General features: G+C 39.4%; 2 protein-coding genes across 5 annotated transcripts in view; both read left to right on the top strand.

Annotated features, from left to right (window-relative positions):
• The first annotated feature begins 422 nt into the window (after positions 1-422).
• Positions 423-23,881, top strand: part of LOC139138051 (cytochrome P450 1A5-like) — a 57,917-nt gene continuing 34,458 nt past the window's right edge. For 3 of the 4 annotated variants that reach the window (XR_011553530.1, XM_070706293.1, XM_070706275.1), the window contains exon 1: positions 430-552. The gene's annotated coding sequence lies outside the window, so the exon portion shown is untranslated. Of the gene's footprint in view, positions 553-23,881 lie in introns of all 4 variants that reach the window. The other variant, XM_070706282.1, reaches the window with a different exon arrangement.
• On the top strand, positions 2,185-5,688 carry LOC139138077 (uncharacterized). The gene is made up of 5 exons (XM_070706304.1): positions 2,185-2,530; positions 3,258-3,563; positions 3,845-3,901; positions 4,849-5,035; positions 5,551-5,688. Exons 1-5 carry the CDS (start codon positions 2,486-2,488, stop codon positions 5,568-5,570), a joined length of 615 nt encoding a protein of 204 aa, XP_070562405.1. The 5' UTR covers positions 2,185-2,485; the 3' UTR covers positions 5,571-5,688.

Raw genomic sequence — 23,881 nt, 5'->3', positions numbered from 1 at the left:
TGGCGATTTCCCGAGGAATAAGTGTTCGTTTAATATTGTAAATTTCTTCGTGTCGCTTTTACAGTGCTGTAACGTCTGCCGTATTTTCTTACGACGCCACGATGCTGGCAGAAATCAAAGAGAGAACCCTTACTTCATCCATTGGCGATACAAAGGGCAATAACGCAGTTAAATTTGACAAGATGAAATGGTGGGAAATTTTGCCAATTTTGGCAAGCTGACTATCTAAATGACCATATCCGGTAAACAATGTTTCTCGCTTTCTCTGTGATGCAAAAAAAAAAACAACAAACAAACAATAAAAAACACACAAATCTATGTAGTCATTTCAAATGGAAATTTGTGACTGACTTACAATCAGCTTGATAATTTTTCATTATCTGATTTGTTCATTCCAACAATTGATTGTGAATACTGGTGTGCCGCAAAAGGTGTAATGACCTTGATGTCCTTACACGGGCAGCAAAATGCAAATTAGTTTCTGTCCAGACTAAAGAAATCAACGGGTCAGGATCATTAAACCACATTTGAGAAGGCAAGCACAGACGGAAGGTGAGCCGATTATCAGCAATTCATTGCTAGAATTTACCCACTCTTTGCCATTTTATTTTCCTTGAAGGTTCACTCAAGATAGCTATGTTAGCAGAAGCAAAGTAGTCGCCAAAATTGGGCGAACATAGCTTTTAAAGTGGCATTATGGTCCTGCCACACCTTGACGATTTAGCCAGCGTATGCCGAAAAGTGTCAAAATCTCTCTAAAACGCTGGCTTTCGCTGAACTAACGGTATTAATTTGGGGCGAATACACAGCGTATTCATAACGATTTTGACGTATACATAACAAATTAGTAAGTAATAACTTCTCAATAACGTATAGAAACTGTCACACGGACGGCGAATCTCTGGACGAAGGTTTTCTTGAAATCCACTGCATCTTGCACGTTGTCTTTATCTCACAGAAAGTGACCACAAACAGTGGAAGTACGACTGCTGTCAATGATTAAACCGTCGTTTTCCAGTCTAAAATATACACTGTCGACCATTTCCTAAGCATATTTGGCATCGCTTATGATCAGGAAGCAAGACTTTGGCAAAACGTCCGAGAGAATAAGGGAAGATTCGCCGCCCATTTCTGTTCACAGCAGACCTGCAGTGCAAAATTTCAGCGTTTTCTATTGGAAGGAATTGTAGCCCTACGGGCTGGTGATCTGCCAACAACGTAGGCTGCCATGCCACCAACGGACACAAATTAAAGCCCCATATTTGTAACTTTTAACAATTTTTTTCATATTTTTGATTAAAATGACATCCTCAGTATGTGAAAGTAGACCATAATTAATACTGAATCGCATGGTTTGCATGCCCAGCCCGCCTCACGATTAACAGTAAAAGGAGTGAAAAATGACTTCTTGTCCGGACCAGAAGTCAGGCTTTGTTGACACACGAAACGAAACGTAATCACACCACCGCGCATGCTCAACCACATCTACGCAAGTTTTACTGTGGCGTCCATAGAAACTTACGCTCTTCGAAAAGGTCTGGTCCATCGAAACTGGAGACTCAACTAAAAACGCGCGAAAGTTGGGTGAAATACCGGAAAGATATAAATATGTAAGTGTTTACAGATTGTTCCGACTATAATGAGCCGTGCAAACAAACGTCTTGAACAGCTAAACTAACGACGGAGGCAGTCGATTGCAAGCTTCATGCAAGGCATTGCACGTTGTGACCGACGGTATACGGAGATCAAGTTTGCTGAATGAATTGAGAGAGAATCAGGAGAAAAACATATATGAATAAAAATTCAACACTTCACCATTGTAATCATTGAACTAGTCGTTTCTTCCATTATGGAGTATAATGAAAATTTCGTTGAAAATAAATGACGGGACTGATTCTGCTCCGTCTACTCAAACGAAGGTTTGTGTACGGCCAGGCTACTGCGCGCTGCAGGCAACACAGCCTATCAACTTCGCATACCGTTGCCGTAATTGAAAACGCTCAGAAAGGAAAAATTATATCTTGAATGCAGTACAAAAGTCTTACTTATTAAATTTAAAAGTATTTACAAATAATATCCAACGTAACGGGCTTCTAATCCTCACAAGGACTACAGTGGTACAATTATCGGCTAGCTGCGATGCGATGGAGCTCCAGGCACAGAGGCCTAGAGGCATGGTAGAAGGGTAGAGTTGACTTTTCAGATCCTCAGATTCAGATCCTCAGATCCTCAGATTCAGATCCTCAGATCTCAGATCCTATAACTTCAGACGCAGATTCGAAATTCAAACTTCACAACTTTCAAAGTTTGATGTAATATACTGATAAACAAAATATACTTTCGATTTTAAAAGGCTTTAGAAATTATTTTATTTCTATCTTGAATCTTGAACTTAAAAACTTCGATCTCAGAATCAGAACGTCATCAGTCGAAGACAGGGTGCGCAATGATTCCACTTGCTACGTGATCACGTGTGTATGCAATCATGGCAGAAGGAACGTGTCGAACGTCAAGTTCGTCAAAAGTGAAAGTAAGTTATTTGATGTATTAATACTTTAACAACTTTTTGGTTTATTTTGGTCGAACCTTGAATACTTGTAGCTGATTTGCTGCATTGATCGAGATGACGACGGTGATGATGATTATGATTATGATGATGATTGATGGCGATCAGACTGTGCACGCCAAAATACATGTGTGCGAGCGTTGGAGCTGAGCGAGCACACATGTGGACGGCTGTCCGGGCAAAATTGTAATCGAATCGAATTATAATCGAATTTTATGGGTTTCCGTTGTATAAAAGTAGTATTCATAGAGGATACAGTTTCGCTGTACCCTTAAGTTACATAATACCAAGTTTTAAAGTTTGTTTTTAATTATGATTCACGTGTCATAATGAACACAATTACCTTCTTCAGTTACCATCTTTTAAACAACATTTCAGCTATTCCTCACAAATTTTCTTGCAATGTCTCTTGGTGACGTGTAACCATTCCCCTGCTCAGTGCAAACATGGCCTGTTATCAAATTTAATAACTGAAACAAAAAATTCTGAAATTTTCTGAAGCATGCAAAATTTCATTCTTTGCATCATATATAAGTTCCAAATTCAAGTTAATACTAGTTTAACAAACAATTAAGCTGATAGACCATAATATTTTATTCAATTTCAAAAAATTATTATTATTGGTAGAAGTAGCAACAGTAAATGCTCTGCCTGCAATCTATTATTTTAAGTGAATCTTGCATTTTGCCAGGTATTCGGCTGTCCTATGACAGGATGTACTGCATCATTGCCAGACGAGAGATCCATTAAATTACACATGTCACTTGCACACTCTCCTTCGAAATACATCACTTGTCCTATGTGTTCAACAAATGTTGACAGTGAGGCATCCATGGCAAAACATTTTAGGCTGTACCATCCTTCATCACCAATAACACTGAAGTCAGAATCAAAACCAAAAATGAAGAAAGTCATGGTGCCTGATACAGTAATTGACCTTACACTGTCATCACCTGAAGAGAACATAGGGGAAAACAATACAACAACATCTCCTCAGGTAATAATATTGTAAATGCTTATGTATTTATGAGTTTCTTTTCATGGTCTATTATTTTGAATTATACGATGATTGCATCATATTTACCATTCACTTTTAAAAATAATTAAGTCACCAAGACTTTGAAAACAGCAGAGTATACACAACCATCACGGCAGCCCAATGTTTCCAAAATAGAAAGTGCATTTGCGTGGGAGAATAATGTAGTTCCAAAAGAGTTCAACATTTTGATTACTCATTTCAACATGCTTATGAAATTACTGTTTTTGTCATTAATTCAGAAATCTGAAATCAGGAAAAGACTCTTCTGGCATGATGAAGATAAACCCAGTACACAGGTGAGTTTTGCCTGTAAAATGTGATATTTTTCTCAGTAATACAATTATGTTGAGTAGGAAATTGTAGACATGCTTAGTGGGTTTTAGGTAACACACATGTATGGCAGGGTTTGGGTATATTAAAATTCTTTCACAGCATATTTTTTAAGTAGACCACAAAATTATATCTTTGATTTTTAAATCCACGAAAAACCCCAAAATAATGAAAAGTGAAGGCCAGAGTGGATTTGAATTAACTTCATTAGCATATCTTGAACTAGCGCCATATAAATTGTTAATTTTTCATTTATTTAGATATTTTTTATAATTTTTGGACAGCTTTGAACACTGATATATTGGTATCAGATTGGTATCAGAGATTAACACTTTACATTTTGATTTATAACTCTAACCATGAGTCATTTCAACTTTGAGCCAATCAGCCTTGAGTATTTTTGCCCAATCAGACCGATTTAATCAACCAATCACACTTAATGCTTATTTTTCTTTCCTGCCAAAGTGGTCAAATGTTTGGCAGCATAGACTTGTGCTGTAAGTTGGGTTTTGTCAGCACATGAAATTAAGCTGTTGAAATACTGCGTCATCCTACTCCTGTCATCCCAGAACCTAGCTCATAATTTCACCCCATACATATCTTTCAACAAAATTTGCCCGTATAAGGATAACAAGAGTGGATGTGTTCATATTTTGATGAACGTTTTGGAATTAACATTTTTAGTTTGTTTTTAGCTTCCACATCAGCCATATATGGCAATGGAAGATTTTTATAGGCTTGAAAAGGCTGTCTGGCAGGCAGGCAGGCAGGCAGTCTGTCTGTATGTATGTCTGTCTGTATGTGTGTGTGTGTGTGTGTTAGACCCTGTTACCTCCTGTTATTGTTATGTGTAAAGTACATTTACAGTCAATGCAAATTGCTTAATAATGCCCTTAAATTCTCTCTTATTCAGGAACAGGATCTGCTTGAAACAGACCATTGCACAATTATTGTAGATTTGACCATTCATCGAGGAGAAGCTTCCCCCGGAACCAATAGAGTCCCCTACACTACACATACAAAGAAAATCTTCCACACAACAAAAAGAATTGACCACACAACAAAGAGAATCTTCCCCGAAGCCAAGCACTTCTGCACAGGTGAGCCTTTTCATAGCTAATTATTTCAGATATCAAAACATCTGAACCCAATGAAATAATGTAGAATGTTTGACAATTGTTATATAGATGATATTATTACTCATTACAATATATTGGATGTATTTTTGTGTGTCTATTTTTCCATCTGCGTCTGTGTTATCATAATCTATTAAAACCAAATGATAAAGTCTATAAGAAGGTTTAATAAATATTTCAAATCAATTTATTTTAGCAATCAGCAAAGCAGGACACCAGAAGTAGTCTTTACAAAATCAATCCTTCAGACAGACTTTGGCAAATGCCTATTATATTGAACACTTGCATGTATATAAAGCTTTCCTTGTGCAAAAAATGTTCTTGTATGATATGATAAGACTTGTATGAGACTTGTGAATTGGAATTACAGATTGTAAACCATTATCATTCATATTCAACTATATATGTTCTTCAATGAGAGGCCAGATATATTTGAGAAACTTTCATTGATGCGTTTGTTTACTTTTTATATTTTTCAGGGATCAGCATGGATCTCTGAGAGTGATAGTGACAGCGAACATGAAAAAAGTGGTGTTGAATATTGGAAAGGAGACAACTCCTTTCCATATTTCTCAAGGGGACTTCAGCGAAGATATAATATTCCAGAGGCAGTCAACATTATATGGAATGACAGTCAAAAACATCCTAAGTGTACAAATGTTCCTCCACGATGTCGTGAAAATGCTGTCTTTTTACTTGACCTGAAGAGTGATGCATTCCTTCACATTGATGACATTAGAAGTGACATGAATGGAAAGTTTACTCATACCCAAGTAATTGGTGGGAGACTGCTCCATTGTAAAGAAGTTGATGGAGAGCTAGAAGTAGATGTCTTAACGAAAAGTAAAAAGGAAAAACCAGCAAATGAGAGAGAATACATCTTTCATATAAATTCCAAGAAAAATGACCTTCATCTTGTGAAAACATCCATGTACTTAACAGACAAATGTGGCAAGTATGTGAATGATGTAGCCATTCTTCAGTATCACATTGATAATGGTGAAGAAACGGTTGACTTCGAAGTACCTGGGTATGGTCGGAAAGATGGCACCCGGAAACCGTATCACAGTAAAAGAAAATCAACTCTTGAGAAAGCAAAGAAATACTTGGCAGAAGGCATGTCAACCGCTGTAGTTCATCAGAAGATTCTGGCAGAGAGTGGAGGTGCTCTAAACGTGCAGCATCCAGGTGAGCTGATCAATAGGAAGTCTTTGCGAGAGATGAAAGTGAAAAGAGTGTGATGTCAAGTGATTCGGTAAAAGAACTTGAAGAATACGCAAAAGCCAAGCAAGAAAGTGGGGAGCCTATGGTTTTGGGACATGAAACCTACCCATATGATCTGTGGGTCCTTGGTACTCAGCAGCAAATTTTTGATATAAAACGTTTCTGCTGTGAAGATATATGCAGTTATCCGCTAAGTGTTGACCCAACTTTTCAAATCGGGAAGTGTGAATGCAGCCCTTTTACATACAGGCACATCCTACTAAAGAGCAAGCGATCAGGACAACCACTTGTCTTCTTGGGTCCCATGGCTTTGCACCATCAGAAGGATTATGCCACATTCAAGAAGATTATCTGCTGTGTCACATCAGCATCAAGGGAGCTTAGAGAAAATCTAAAGGCATTCTTGACTGATGGTGAGCGTGCCTTGGTTTTGGCTTTGTCCTAAGAATTCCCATTCAGTGTTGGGCTGAGGTGTTTTCTCCACTTCCGTGAAAATTGTAAAATGCACCTGAGAAAAATGGGAATCACTGATGACGCAGACCAGAAATACTTTCTGATTAAGACCTTTGGGAACAAGGATGTTCCAGAAGAAGGTATTTTGGATGCCCATGACAAGAAAGACCTGAAAGCCAGACTGAAGTCTGAAAAAGAACCTATGGCAGCTAAAGAGAGGGAGCTTCTCAAGATCACTGATGAGCAATATCAGTCTAAATACTGGTCGTATCTGGAAAAAACACTACGATATCATGAAATATAGTATGATATCTACAGCTAGAATGAAAGCAGGCATGCCAGTTGATGACAATGGTGTTCCTTTAAGATGCTACACAAACCAGTCAGAAAGCATTAATCTTATCCTGACAAGGCAGAAGGAGGCTGTGATAAAAGCAAAGAAATCTGGAAGAGAAGAATTCACTAAGATGGAAGTCACAACGGATATCTTTGAACCGATCATTGAACGACAACAGCATGAGCTCACACTTGCAATTATTGGCATGAGTGAAGAGTACCAGTTGGCGGATATTGCTGAATACCTTGGCGTCAGTCCAGAAGACTGGTTTGAGTGGACAGACATTCAAAGAAAGGACTATGTGGAACAGTTCAATAAGATGTCTCTGCAGAATGTGTATGCTAAGAAGCAAATAGAATACCTTCTCCCTGAACCTGACCATGAGTGGACCAGCCGAAGTATAAACTTGAAAGAGTACCTAAGTGAATTTCTTGAAGTAAATGATGAAGTTGCTGATTTTGTTCATAAGGCTGCTGTAGAGTTACTGAACAACAAAGAAGCCATACAGAAGAAAGCTTCACTGCAAACAGTGTACCCTTTGGTAAGGTGTGTGGTATCAAGAAGTGTCAAGGCGAAGTCATATTGCTGTCAAGAATATGGTAACCACATTACCTGTGAATGTCAGCATTTCAAAGCAGAGAAAATCTGTTGCCATTCTATTGCCGTTGCCGACAAAGTAGGAAAACTGAAAGCCCACCTTAAATGGCTGCTCTACAACAAAACCAGCAACACCACAAAACTTGTAGAACCATCAGATACAACCAGACATGGGAAAAAGGGACGGCAAAACAAGTACTTTTATAGGCCAGCAAAGGTGCAGCAACCAGCATGTACAGCCAACACATCATCTGACGTAAGATATACAAGAATCTGGCATAATGACAAACCATTTGTTGTCACGCATGTACGAGACTCTACAAAAGATGACTGCTACAGATGTGGAGTCCAGTTTAACAAAGACCCCCCAGCAGCTCCGCCATATGACATTTGCATGGCACATGAAGAGAAATGGGAGTATTGCCCAGAGCGATCAGCTAATCCAGGACACAGATGTAGCACGGCTTGCCAGAAGCAGCCATCAGGGAACAAAACTACTGTAAGATTTCTCCATGCCCATGGTACCTGTGTAAAGCAGAGGTATCCCTATGTCGACCAATCCTACATTCATATTCCTGACGAGGTTAGTAAACACCTGAATATGATGCATTTCAATGTTCTGAAAGAAGTTTATGGATATTGTGAAGTAAGAGATATGTCAGCTGACGCATAAGATTTTTCAATACAAACGAGGTTTTGTCAGTAAATGATGTACCCACTGACTGTCAAGTGCAGAAGCAGTTAACCCTGAAATGGGAAGGTCTGATTTTGTCATATGTGTCTCCTTTAGTTTAGTAATTGAAGAAAGTCATTGTGATCAAAATTTGGACCATTTCTCTGAAACAGAGGTGAAACCCTTGATATGTGTGCATTTGCAGTGTTTTGAAATCCAAATTCTACCATTGTTGAATGTGTATCAAGGGCCAAGGGGACAGGCGCTGCTGATGATGTTGACTTTCCATGGCTACCCATGTTTTTAAATCTATTGTTTGCGTTCAGTATATCCCCCTTGAGTAAACAATTATGTTGTATTTCCTCTCTTGTTCACAGTATACATGTACGTAAAAACATTGCGATTTTCAATCACAGTTTCATAACTTTATCCCCATGCATCCAGGCATCAATTTTGAAGACTTGAAAATGCACACCCCTATAATATTCCCCTACCGACAGAAACTAAAGGAGACACATATAACGGAATCGGCCTTGGTGACCTGACAGAGCCAGTTGATATACTCTGACATCACTGAGCATTTTATTAGAGCTGGCTAAAAAAGAATTTTTGATCATTGTCCTGTAAGTTTATACTGTGTAGTATTCAACTTGTCAGCATTGTTAGAGATATGCAACATACAGAGCAGTGTTTGCGGTGACTTTTTTTCTCCTCGCGTACGGCATACGCATTAGTCTGCTAAAATTGCGTAATGGCTGGATTTGAGTGCGTAATTTCACTTCCGCACTCGATTGATGGAAAAACTGACTGCAAAATACAATGTGCCGTTGAATAAACCTACACTACATATTCGGATTGTACGATGTAACATTATTTTAATGAAAACAGTTTAACGAACAACTTGAACAATGTTGAAACGTAACAGCGAAGGTTAGACATGCGACCGTCAAAACACATCGGGCAACCCAAAAGTTAGAGTTATGGCAGCTTATCCAGACGGTTTCTGGACGTTTCGGCACCAAGTCGTTTCGGCCCAAGACGTTTCGGCCTTCGAATTTCAGGCCCCAAGTCCGACATTTCGGCACCGCACCCAAGATGTTTCGGCACCGCTGAAGGCAACCTGTGGGAACTAGTGCTGGAGCGTAATGTTACCAATCAAAGTACTAAAAAGTACATGCTTTAATATTTGTGAGAACATGGGAAGAGACCGTAAGAAAAAACTTCATATCATTTTCAAATCTGTGACACAAGTTTATCGATATCAATAGCCGCCGACACGGCAAAAGTTTGAAAGCGGTGACGAAACAGCACGGCAAAATTCACACAAAATGCACATAAAGTACTGGTCAGAACGCAAAGGTCACGCTTACGAATATGACGGATCAGTCAATTACTGAATAGTTTGAAAAAAAATCGAAACACAGATGCCGAAACGTCTTGGGTTGCAGTGCCGAAGTGACTTAGGCCGGAAATTGAGAGGCCGAAACGACTTGGGCCGAAACGACTTGGTGCCTGAACGACAAGTTACCATCCAGACACTTCTGCAGTGTTCAAAATTTATCGGGATTCCGACGAGCTCTACCGATGAATAATTTTTTTTTCACGGACTCGTAGAGCAAAGTTGAAAGAAAACAGATTTGTCTGCTTCGACGCCATGCTGCATGTGTGCTTGATCAAAATTTGGGAACAGCGAGACGCGATGATCGTGCACGGTTGGCATTTATATAATTTGTCGCAACATTTCTGTCAATCACTCACTTTCAGAAACTATGGCTCGCCTGAAAATTAGCAACGTAATTCATAGGCACAGCTGACATGATAACGTGCCTAACGTGATAACGTGTGGACTACGATGCCGATTTTTCAGACAACGCCCAGAGAATCCGAAACTTTCCACACAAAATGAGTGATTGACAGTAATGTGTTGCAACAAATTTAGTCTGGTTGTCGCCTAAGCTCAGTCGTGGGGAGTGCTTTCGGTGTTATCCTTTGCGTATAGAAAACGCATAACGATGAAAAAAATGCGTAGAGAGTCAATTTCAATGCGTATATACGCACGATTTTTGCGTAAACGCGAACTCTGAGAGCAGTTGCAAATTTCAATTACATATATACAAACACATTGTCAGTACTTGGATATAAATTTACAGGCTTTATTGAAAAGCTTAATATACATTGTATTAAATCATGTGAGTAACATGTAGTAGATCCACAGAGCTTAATCTCTAGTCCATTCAAATCATTTCCATGCTAATTCCAAGGCTAGTTTGTTTGCCTAGATAAAAGAAATAACACTGAGGATATGACCCTGCAATGTTATGCTGAGTACTAGCGTATTGTTATGATAACTTTTAAGTTTTTCTATTTCAAGAAAAGAAAATCCAGATTTATTCAGTGTTGTAATACTTGTTTAGTAATTATAATGGTTGATGAAATCAACTCTCCATTACTTTAGCTGTAACTTTTGGTTATTGATTTTTTCAGTAGTTTTGTTTGGTGTTTTTACTGTAGTTGCTAGTTCTACTACCTGAAGTGTGATTATCAACACCGCGTAAATTGTGTATGTGTACAGTCAGCATTGTTACTGTTTGAAATTTCAAGTCAGGACTAGAATTCATCCATCAACAACAATACTGATTGTTTTTAGGCATACATAGAACAGGTCACATAGCAGAATTGGGGTATTTTAGAACATCACTGGGAATAGAACGAGGGATTGTTACTTGGAACAAAAATGCCGAAAAAAATTACCAATAGTTACAGCTTAATTCTGTTTATTGTTAATTTTGTTCTTTAGTTTATTTTTTTGGTTACCAGCAAATTGATAAGATCAAAAAATTACATAAATGTACTTTTGAAAGTAAGAAAGTGTTACTGAACTTTTTCTGTTGTTTTCAATAACTTTAATGACAAAAATTGTTTAAATGGACAGTTAAATTGTTAGGCTGTATGACAATAGGCAACTTTCATGACCCTTGTGTGACCTTTACATGCTGGCTTTTTCGTTGGTTTGAGTTCATCATTTTGAGTTCAAACTCTGTAACAGTCGATCATAAAATTTAATTTATGCATTCAAACAATATGGTAGATCATAAAACTAATTAAGCTTAAATAACAAAACTAATGAACAAGAGAATCATCCATTTATACCTATAATCATGTTTCAGTTACTTTCTACAAATCCATTTCCTGAAGAGCAACAGTGTCATTGATGAAACATTATTAACATTACCTTGGCAATAAAAAATAATGAAAAAATCATCTGAACACTGATATTGCCATCAGCAATGTTAGCAGTTTTCCAAGAATGTGTATTTTAAAATGTAAGACTATTTACATCATTTTACTAAAAACCCAGATCATGCAAACAAAATGCAGAAATTTATAGATATGTATTTTTCATACTTAATTATATAAAGTAATTTATTCATGATTTAAATTGATTAAATGATTTATATATTTATATGACTTTATGTAAACTATCATTATTGTGCTATTAGATTATTGTTATTGAAATAAAAATTACACCAATTAAAAGTTGATTTTGTCATTGTCTGTTTTTAGAAAAAAGTTTGCACAATTTGCAGGCCAGACTAAGGCCATAGAGGTTGTTGCTTTCAAACACCCCCTTCAGAGAGAGAGAGAGAGAGAGAGAGAGAGAGAGAGAGATCAATAATACATAAAGTTTGAAAAAGCTCCTTGAATCAGCAGTCAATGTCTTGACAATTTTGGCACGTTTGCATGGCAAGTGAGAGAGTGGGTCATCTTTGGTTTAAACATCCTACTGCAGTACAATAAATAGAAAAATATTAGTCCTAAAATATCCACAACCAGCTGTCAGCTTCATTACATGGATTGTAAGTGTTTTAACTTTTAATTGTGTAAATGTTAACCTAGAATATAAAATACTCGGAATCGTTATTTTATCAGGACTAAAATCCACCATTCCCACAAGTACTATGGGCTCTTTCATTTCACTGGAATTTATGACATGTTGGCTGAAAAAAGTTTTTAGAAATTTAAAGAAAGATTATTTTCTATTGGTGTGATCTACCTACATGCAAAGTTGTAGAAATTTCAAAAATCCATCTAAATTTTATTTTAGCAGAAAAGAGCAAATATAGCAAATATAGCTAAAATAAATTCCAAGTGAAAATAATGTGTTCCACAGTAGATTTGCTTGTGATGTCAACGTTCAAATACCAGGGGTCAGTGCCCATATACGCCCTCTATAGTCAATACAGAGAGACAAACACACCAGCGATCGAACAATCAAGACCGCGACGATCATGTAAATGCCGGCTATCGACTGTCCATATTTTACCGTCGTTCGTAACATTGATGGCGAAGGAATATAACTAATCAATGTTGGAGGCCAGTGACCCCGGGCTAGATCAGGGATTTAGGGGTCGGAATTTAGAAGCAAGTTAGCTAATCTGTAATTGTAAACCAGTGTTCGTTGAAACTTGCTGAGCAAAAGCGTTTATGTAGACAAATTTTTTTTCATACCTGCTTTGTACACATATTCAAATTATTATTTTAGATATTGTAATCATACTGTTAATACGGGTATTGTAAAAGGCTTGTAAATTCGAATCTGTGTCTGAAGTTATAGGATCTGAGATGTGAGGATCTGAATCTGAGGATCTGAGGATCTGAATCTGAGGATCTGAAAAGTCAACTCTACCAGAAAGTCTGACGTTCCACTCTGAAAAACACATTGGTCGACCTCACCCTTTCAGCAGATCGCGGGTAGGGAGTACGATCGAGAGGTATAAATTGGCAGTAACAATGACTTAATCGTTTATCGTTGGATGAATAACGTTTTATGCTATGGTTTGACGGTAGTAAATCGTAGGTTCAAAGGTATTTTACATGTAATGGAAAGCAAAATACGATGTACCACATTGCGGCCGATGTGATCATCGTGTAGTTAGCGTTGAAGCGAGATAACCTCCATGGCAGAAGGAAGTTTGCAAACATCGCGCTCATGCATGACATTGACCTTGCATAGCGAGACCTAGAAAATAGAAGAATACTGTAGTCTCATCATATAACCATACTCCTACTGGCCCAGCTCGCAACTGACTGGCCTCTTTTTATTCGGCCCTGCCTGGCCCTGCATCAGAATTGCACGGCGGCCGTGGCATGCATAACCGCGGCCGCTGTGTAATGAACCACACGTAACTGTGCCCTGAATACCGTGCTGTATGTTCCCGGCGTTATACGGCGTCCCACCGCACACAATGTATCTGTCGAGCCATTCGGGTGCGTTCCCGATCTTACAAGGTTCCAGTAAAGTCTTTCAAAGTGCTATGAGCATCGAAAAATCTGAGGACGTACCTTCGAGATGTCATAATGATACAAGTTCCATTCATACCGAACGGGTCGAAACGGCAGGGGTCGAGCGTGGGTCGAGTGACTCGTAGAAGCCACTGCAGCTCACAAGTTACCCACAACAAAAATCGGGAAAGGGTAATTAGCTTCATAACAGCCGCACAGTGTCTTATAGGAATACAAAGCAGTGGGCACTTACCACTATCTTTCTTTAACTCGAACAAAAACCGGGAACGTAGCTAGTGTTCGGTAGATGTGCTGTACCACGACCCTCCGTGACCGTGGCTGTACAGTCGGTCCCGCTGGCTGAAGTTGTTCGCACTAGTTACACACACAAGGCAGACAAAACCATCCGAGTTCAGAATACAGTGCGTGCCGTGTTGCGCTTAATTGACACGTTAAAGGTTGCTAGTTTGGTGTAATTGTTTGACATTTAGCAAGTACTATACTTTTAAACAATTACTAAGGAGATAAAAATAGATGAAACTTTGAAATTATGGTCCGCTACCTCCGCTACCCTTCGCTATCCAAAATTCATTTGCATAAATGAATCGTGCCTCGAATTTGGCAGTAATTGCTCTGGACTAACATATTAAAGGGATATAGTCATCGGAACTGCGCTCAAAGGTCGTATGGGACCCATACAACCCATGGCAACAATGTATCCAAGGCTCAATGGTGATTGATGACAGTTAAAACATGTCTGTCATAATCTATCAGCGTATAATTTAAATGTTGCAGCTATGATGATGAGGTGCATCTTGATATCATGCACAAAATACATTGTTTGTAAACAAGAAACTCGCACAGTCGCACTTCCGACGACTATATCCCTTTAACTAAAAGGAACAATAAATATTAGGAAATACATGCACAGTGACAGTAGAAAAAACCTACAATCAGCACCAAAATGCATATGAAGATGTTCATAATATTCGCCCAGTTAAAGCGATGAAATTCGTTTCTTCGCTTCGATAAAATGTGTATGTGCGATGTATGATAGTGGGCATGCGTGCGTGAGTGCTTCACGAACTCCACAACGTGTTGAAAGGTCTCAGTCAGAAAAATGTAACAACTTAGCCGGCTATTGAACCACTCTTTTTGGGAGTGGAGATTTAGCCGACTGGTTCTGTCTCAGGCCTCTCAGCTAGGCGACTGATGCCGTATGTTGTGGGTTCAAATCCGATTGAAAACTATCCGTATTTTCTATCCTGGGTCGGTAACACTGCTGGTGGACAGAATTGTCCCCGAGGTTATCGTTCGCCCAGTTAAAGCGATGAAATTCGTTTCTTCGCTTCGATAAAGTGTGTATGTGCGATGTATGATAGTGAGCATGCGTGCGTGAGTGCTTCACGAACTCCACAACGTGTTGAAAGGTCTCAGTCAGAAAAATGTAACAACTTAGCCGGCTATTGAACCACTCTTTTTGGGAGTGGAGATTTAGCCGACTGGTTCTGTCTCAGGCCTCTCAGCTAGGCGACTGATGCCGTATGTTGTGGGTTCAAATCCGATTGAAAACTATCCGTATTTTCTATCCTGGGTCGGTAACACTGCTGGTGGACAGAATTGTCCCCGAGGTTATCGTTCGCCCAGTTAAAGCGATGAAATTCGTTTCTTCGCTTCGATAAAGTGTGTATGTGCGATGTATGATAGTGAGCATGCGTGCGTGAGTGCTTCACGAACTCCACAACGTGTTGAAAGGTCTCAGTCAGAAAAATGTAACAACTTAGCCGACTATTTAACCACTCTTTTTTGGAGTGGAGATTTAGCCGACTGGTTCTGTCTCAGGCCTCTCAGCTAGGCGACTGATGCCGTATGTTGTGGGTTCAAATCCGATTGAAAACTATCCGTATTTTCTATCCTGGGTAGGTAACACTGCTGTTGGACAGAATTGTCCCCGAGGTTATCGTTCGCCCAGTTAAAGCGATGAAATTCGTTTCTTCGCTTCGATAAAGTGTGTATGTGCGATGTATGATAGTGAGCATGCGTGCGTGAGTGCTTCACGAACTCCACAACGTGTTGAAAGGTCTCAGTCAGAAAAATGTAACAACTTAGCCGACTATTGAACCACTCTTTTTGGGAGTGGAGATTTAGCCGACTGGTTCTGTCTCAGGCCTCTCAGCTAGGCGACTGATGCCGTATGTTGTGGGTTCAAATCCGATTGAAAACTATCCGTTTTTTCTATCCTGGGTCGGTAACACTGCTGGTGGACAGAATTGTCCCCGAGGTTATCGTTCGCCCAGTTAAAGCGATGAAATTCGTTTCTTCGCTTCGATAAAGTGTGTATGTGCGATGTATGATAGTGAGCATGCGTGCGTGAGTGCTTCACGAACTCTACAACGTGTTGAAAGGTCTCAGTCAGAAAAATGTAACAACTTAGCCGGCTATTGAACCACTCTTTTTGGGAGTGGAGATTTAGCCGACTGGTTCTGTCTCAGGCCTCTCAGCTAGGCGACTGATGCCGTATGTTGTGGGTTCAAATCCGATTGAAAACTATCCGTATTTTCTATCCTGGGTCGGTAACACTGCTGGTGGACAGAATTGTCCCCGAGGTTATCGTTCGCCCAGTTAAAGCGATGAAATTCGTTTCTTCGCTTCGATAAAGTGTGTATGTGCGATGTATGATAGTGAGCATGCGTGCGTGAGTGCTTAACGAACTCCACAACGTGTTGAAAGGTCTCAGTCAGAAAAATGTAACAACTTAGCCGGCTATTGAACCACTCTTTTTGGGAGTGGAGATTTAGCCGACGGGTTCTGTCTCAGGCCTCTCAGCTAGGCAACTGATGCCATATGTTGTGGGTTCAAATCCGATTGAAAACTATTCGTATATTCAAATAATTGTTCCATTGTACGTGTCCATATTGTACATCAAAGACTGAAAAAAATGTCCCACTGTTCATGCAAAAACCAAAATTCATTTCAAATAGCCAATGTTGCTAAATGTGCTCCGACGCCAAAATAAAGAAACACAAAAAATTTGGAACGAGAAGTACATACACAGCAATCCCTGTTGCTCATACAGAATGTTTCCAACCTGGTCCATTTCAAAATGCATGGCTTCATAATTTCTGTATCAAAATACACAACTATCAAAATGCATCGCTTCATAATTTCTGTATCAAAATACACAACTGAAAACAATACCAATATATATAATTAAAGCCACCGGGTGGTTGACGTTTCATTCCATTTGTTGGTTCAGCATCATTCAAACAAAACCTAGAAACTAGTCAGCTCTCTGAACAAAGTTGCCACATCATACCATGCTTTCGCCTGCCCTGCTTTCAATTAGTCTGGTTCCCTTACCCATTTCCCCGGTAGAGGGCGTGGGGAAATATAGGGTCAGGTACCGGGTAGCCATCTTGAACAGAATTTTGTTCAAGATGGCGGAGGTTAGTCACCTGACAGAACATGCTACAACAAATATGGCTGCTGCCATGAAAACGCCGGTCGAAATTCGACTAGATCAGAATTATGTTCGAACACTGGTATCCGAACCAAAAACATTGGCACACGAGACGGGAAACATAAACTGAAAGGATTAACCCAGAAGTACGGGGAAATAGAGGTGATTGAAGGCTGGCTATGATATCGCAGCAGTACTTGTCGCATGTATCGAACGCGCTAGGGTCATTGAGGTCATCGCCGACTATGGCGTGACCCCAATGACCCGAGCACGTTCGATACACGCCACCAGTACTGCTGCGATATCACAGCTAATTGAAAGCAAACTTTGTTGGAACTGTGAACGATTGATTTCGATGGATGGAATGGTGTCCGAATTTCGTGAAAAATGCCAGGCATCATGTCGACGTTCTAAAAGTATTAAGAGGTGTGCTAAATCACAGTGGCTAAATCATGGAGTTAGAAAGTCTTTCTCTCTACCTCCATGGCTTTGTGGTACAAACAAGAAGTTGGTGTCAAGTGAGCCTGAAAGTGCGACACCCAAGAAAGATGAGAAAAAGTTACAATTGTTACTTTCATCCAATCACAGGTTGTCTTATTTTAACCCAATAGCGTCCATGTTTACATTAGCCGGTACCTGACCCTATATTTCCCCACGCCCTCTACCGGGGAAATGGGTCAGGGAACCAGACCAGCTTTCAATTACCTCCCCCTGTTATGTAATTGCTTGAGGTCACAACCTCAAAGACAATGGCATCAAAGGAGACACACTCCCGGACTCTAGAGGGCCATATACAAATTTCTTAGAAGGTATAAACAAAGTTGAATTTAGAGAGCAAAGAAAAATAGCGGTTCCAGCTTGAAATGCACCAAAAAGAAATAAGGCAATTTGGCTGTAACTTTAATGAACGATGACACGTTGGGTTTATCAGCACTCCGGGTAGTCTATTACCTTAGCACCTGGCTGCAGCAAGAATTACCACTGCGGACGCAGATGCCCGAGACGCGCAAGATCGATTTTCCTTCGTGGGTGGTATGGAACGCGCAAATTTCAAAAAAGTCACTAAATCTAGTGCTACACATTGTAAATAAATTTCGCCTATAGCTCATCGAGAATTCATTTTATGTTACTTATAACTAGGCGAATTGAAAGATAGATAGTTAGAATTACCTAATCGTACATTATTTCGTGTCTTATTTGTTTATATTGCAGAAAAATCGCGAAGTCAAAATGTTGTCTCGTGCGTTTTGACAGAAAATACAACTCATTCACTCCTGAATTTTACGGTCGTGCTCATTCCATGTTTCTTCTCCAAGTTTGATTTTGTCACTGTCTTTTTACACAGAAATCAAACTTTAACGCTGTGCCCTCAGTTTTGGCGATAAGGCCGTGAGACGGAAATGTTAACTTAAAATAGCACTGACTGGTACAGGAAGTCCTTGCAAATCCCGCTAACAACAGCTAAAGCGCATGCGTGAAGGTTGCCCTCTAGTGACGATACTCATTGTCGCGTTTCTCAAAGAATCTCATCCTAAACTTTTGCGCTGGAGATAAGTATCTCCCCTATAAAAGTGCAGAAAATTAAGCATAAGAAATGAGGCGATACACTGAAGCCTTGTATCTCTGAAGTGGTCAATATAATTACTGATTGTCACTGATTTTTCTGAAATGCACACTTGCATATTGAGCCAGAAAGGGAAAAAATTACAAGAATCACCGCTTCAACGCTATACCTGAGTTCTATTATTTTAATAATTATTGTTCTATAAGTACAGGTTTACTTAATCATGAGGTTATGCGATTAACCGAAACTAAAATACGAATTATAAATCTTGTACAATTTGATGCAATAAATATCTTATAACAATACAACAACAATATAAACTTTATTTTTACTCTATAGCCAAGATAGGTATACGCCTCTTTTCACGAGGGTCGAGCACAAAGAAAACTTACACACAGAAGACAAAGTACAGGATAACAACAGCATTACAGCAGAGACAGGTTTCATGTAAAAGTGTAGAAAAAGCGTTGTTGATGAAATTTGTAACAAGCCTGCTTAAAAACTCTAACGCTTGTACAACTTCTTATTGCTGTACGCACATTGTTGTACAGGTAATGACTCGAAAAGACGGCTTTAATAATTCGGTTCTAGCAAATGGAGCTTTTAGAGCTTTATTACTAACAGATATTAAAGATTTTTGTGGATCGTTGTACTTTGTTATCATATCCCGGGTGTATGGAGGAGACTGGCCTCCACATACGCTTGTAAACAGACACTTCTAGGTTGTACTTATAGCGATGGGATAGCAGATACCATTGTAGAAGTGTAAACATTTCAATGGATGAGATATCAATGTCACAATTCACAATCAGTCGCATTGCCCGCTTTAAACGACAGTTCAAGTGATCCATATCCTTTTGACTACAACGACCCCAAACACCGAGACCATAATCAAAATATGGTAAAATGAAACTGTTATAAAACTGACGCCTTGCTGAAACTGGTAAAAATGCTTAAATTCTGACAAGAAGATACAGAATACTCTTTATTTTTTCACAATACTATCAATATGTAATGTTTATGATAAATGACTCTGAATCTTCCACACCAAGCAGGTTTTCGCTTTCTACATTTTTCAATATCATTGTCACAATCTTATGACGGAACTTTGAGTTAATTTTCAATCAAAATTGATTTCATAAAATTGCAGCAAATTTAGATTGTAATAAAATAAATGATTTATGTCTTTAGTGGCAATAAATCATTGTTGTAATGACATCTCAAAAAGGAATTTATATGTTTCAGTCTTGTGACAGTCACGCATCACGATTACTGGCCGTCAGTTCATGTAGAGTTGATCTGAAAGAATAAGTTCACAACACATGCATATTAAAAACCAGGAAATTTACCATTTTTTATACATATGTTTTAAAAGTATTTGTCAATGATTATTCATCACATCCTAAGTCAATTGTTAGGACACTTTAGTGCGTGAAATTTATAAAGAATGACACTCTTTGAATATTATCTCTTCAATGGATATACATGCATAATATAGTAACAGATATCAGTAGCAGATATTGTTATATAAAACAAAGGAATTTTCTCTATCTCAAAACATCCTTCCATATCAGCTATTCTGTGGAATCGTCCGATTTAATGTCGGCATGCTCTCATTTGTCTATGATAGGGTTTTATAACACAAACTTAATACACATCTGAACTCCCAATAGACGCTATACTTTTTTAGGATTTTTTTTAGGATAGGATAGGATATTTTATTTTCAGAATAGAACAGAAAAGAAAAAGAAAATACAGACACATTAAGGATAAGTAAATTGGGTGGGGACTAGAAAATAGTATCATACTAATCGAGTCCAGCCCCCTACCATTCACAATTGCTGAATCTATCATTTTGCCATAGGGCGTCATGTTGAACATTGTGACCTATCCTCGATATTTGAAATAAATTCTATGTCAATGTAAGTATATAAATTATAAAACTTTGTCGTAGAAAATATACATGAAAGAGAAGAAAACCTGTCAGATAAACAAGAGATGACGTTTCAGGTCTCTTTTAACTTTTGACTAAGATCTCAAAGATCTTATACTTTCTGGGATTTGGTTCCAGAGTGTAACACCAGAGTATTTCATTGAACACTATCTTGAAATGAACTTCAGCCTACTTGGTATACATCATGCCCTCTTGACTATCATACTCTCTAGTGTGTACAGGTGAGATTAAAGTGAATAGTCACTGCTATAGCTTAAGACACGGGTCATAGGAAGGAGACTTTGTTTTTTTCATGTTATTACGTCACATTGTAGAAAGTCAGAGAAAAATCAAGAGAAGAATCGGAAATCGTACCCAGAAATGCTAGAAGATCGTTACTGACAATACACTATAACAGGTATGGATTCAGAGACGTATTGGAAGCCATCGATGCTGGTTTATTAAGTAAACTATAGCTTTTTTGTCAGGAAAATCTGTCTCCGAACTCGGCTGTACGTGCGTATAGCGGCTATTCCATTTCCCGGGCCCAGTTCCTGTATTTCTAATGCATACCAAAGCGGCCACCACCGTGTATCGAACCGCCAGTGACTGTGGCTCGAGGTTAACTTGCATGTTGTTTTTGAAATACCGCGACGGTTATAACTATTCTGCATGACTATACATTAAGTAAGCGACAGAAGATTGTCAACTTAGGGACCGTTCAGTTTTTACGGCCTGGGGGGGGGGGGCGGCAAAATCTTGTCGCCGGTGTTCAAAAAAATATAGACCCCCCTGCATTTTTCGTGAAAAAAAGATGACCCCCCTTTGTCAGACGAAAAATTTTGATGACCCCCCCCCCAACCCCGCTGAAAAATAACAAAAACCCATATGTCAAATTTACCCGCACAGTTTGGATTTGAACTCCGGTACGCGGCATACTTTATTCGTGTAGCAGAAATGCCAGTGCACAAACTTCTCAGCCACATCCATGCAAACGTCTGTTAATTAGGACGACTGTAAGGCAATTTTGAACTTCATTTCCATAGACAACTTCTGTCAATGGACATTGTATAAAGTAAACTTTATTGGAGTGGTTCGCCAAAGGCAGCCCTCCGGTTAAGAGTGTCATGGGCCATTACGTAAAGTCAACTTTATTCTATAAAACAACCAAAGGTGGCCCGCTGGTAAAAAGAGGGGCGATCATGGCCATTGCACGAAGTAAACTTTACTGAACAGGGCCGCTGAAGGCGTCCGGCCGTATCATGGTCATGGGGTATTACAATAAAGTCAATTTATTGTAGTGGGCCGCCGCAGGCGGCCCGCCGGTAAAGAGGGTCGATCATGGCCATTGCATGAAGTAAGTATAGGATAAAGCCTGAGTACGAGGGCTCTTCTGGTATATAAAGTCCAACCCAACGATAAAATGTCGAGGCCGCAGGCCGAGACATTTTATCGTAGGGTTGGACTTTATATACCAGAAGAGCCCGAGTACGAGGGTTTTATCCGACTTAAAAACTATCGTCCCTAACTGATATATTTTCGTTTTCAATGTGTTTATGTCAACCGTCCCCTTTGTCAATGTAACATGTTTAGGATATGAATTAAAACTTTTATTTGTGAAATAGCCTTCCAATGTAATGGAACATCCTATAAATGCCCTTGGGCACATTATATAAATGCCCTAGGGCACAGCAGATTTTGTGTTGCAGTTGGTTTCTGCTGTGTTACCAAATCTGAATATTAAAATGTACCAGATGTCTACAGAATATGACATGTTCACTTTTGATTGGACAGTACTTTCCTACGGCGCTGTCATTCGTTTCTGGAATTTGGTGACCAAGGCTTTATGAGTAAATAAAACACCCTGAATTGAGGACTCTGATTGGTCAATCAACAGCAGATAGTTTTTAAACCTAATTGGAGTGGGCCGCCAAAGGCGTCTGCCCGTTAAGAGGGTCGATCATGGCCATTGCATGAAGTAACCCTAATTGGAGTGGGCCGCCAAAGGCGTCTGCCCGTTAAGAGGGTCGATCATGGCCATTGCATGAAGTAACCCTAATTGGAGTGGGCCGCAAAAGGCGTCTGCCCATTAAGAGGGTCATGGGTAATGCACAAAGTATATTTATTGTAGTGGGCCGCCGGTAAGGGTCTATCATGGCCATTTCATGAAGTAACCCTAATTGGAGTGGGCCGCAAAAGGCGTCTGCCCGTTAAGAGGGTCATGGGTAATGCATAAAGTATATTTATTGTAGTGGGCCACCCAAGGCGGCCCGCCGGTAAAGAGGGTCGATCATGGCCATGGCATAAAAGTGAGCTTTATTGTAGTTATTATGTTTTTGAAAATGTGGTGACCCCCCCCTTTCCTACCAGTGAAAAAGTGATGACCCCCCTTCGCAGATTCCAAAATTATGATGACCCCCCCCTGGATTTTGCCGCCTCCCCCCCGGCCGTAAAACTGAACGGTCCCTTAATGCTTCCCTAAGAAATTACTGGATTAAACGACCGTGATACTAAATGAGAATATTGTGAACGAAGTTGTCATCAATGATATCGCCTGGAAACTTAATGTACTTCCGGTTTTCAGGTGTCTGCATTTCAAACACTATCGTACTGTCAAATAACCTCCTCCAGAAGCGATATTCACAAAATCTATTCCTATACATAAACTGTTACGGAAATGACTAAAATTGTTCAAGATAAGGACTTGAGACGAAAATGTTAACATCAGAAAGCAAGACATAATACCGACAACTTTCTCCTAACGATGCAAGCCACTATCGTCAGCAATGTCAATTTTCTTTGGGCATATTTACATTATTTACAGGAGGATTACTGCATGAATGGTCAATTTTGATCGGAGACCATTATTCTTATAATAAGATTACGTAAAATGTTCGATCTCAAACTTATTGGGCGAAATTAAACGAAATTTAGGAGAGCTCCACCTACCTGGACCGTCGCCCAGTCAGTCAGATGTTGCTCTGAAGCGCATGCCAGGACCCCTTGGCAACGATGGAATTTGGCATAAGCATGCTTAGCAACAACGGAAAAATCGCATATCTGCGTCCGCACTGTACATTGCATTTGATACAAGTAGAGTTTTGTCATCAGTAAATGAGATACTTTCGTCGCACATCATCAAGAGCAGAGCAAGTCGCTACAAAGTAAAGCCTGTCTTTAGATCCTTGTTGAGATAGGGTACATGTGGCTTTAACAGTGTATTGATTGAAATCTCTCCTATCTGCTTGTAAAGTGTAAGTACCAGTAAGAACACGAAGGCAGACTC

This window comes from Ptychodera flava, chromosome 1 (assembly GCF_041260155.1).
Source record: "Ptychodera flava strain L36383 chromosome 1, AS_Pfla_20210202, whole genome shotgun sequence".
Classification (NCBI taxonomy): Eukaryota; Metazoa; Hemichordata; class Enteropneusta; family Ptychoderidae; genus Ptychodera; species Ptychodera flava.
Note: the sequence above shows the minus strand (reverse complement) of the source record. Positions and strands in the feature narration are given on the sequence as shown.

Coding starts and splice junctions, on each gene's coding strand:
- LOC139138077 (XM_070706304.1), top strand. CDS start 2,486: ATGGCAGAAGGAACGTGTCGAACGTCAAGTTCGTCAAAAGTGAAA. Junction 2,531..3,257: donor CAAGTTCGTCAAAAGTGAAA/GTAAGTTATTTG, acceptor GCATTTTGCCAG/GTATTCGGCTGTCCTATGAC. Junction 3,564..3,844: donor ATACAACAACATCTCCTCAG/GTAATAATATTG, acceptor TCATTAATTCAG/AAATCTGAAATCAGGAAAAG.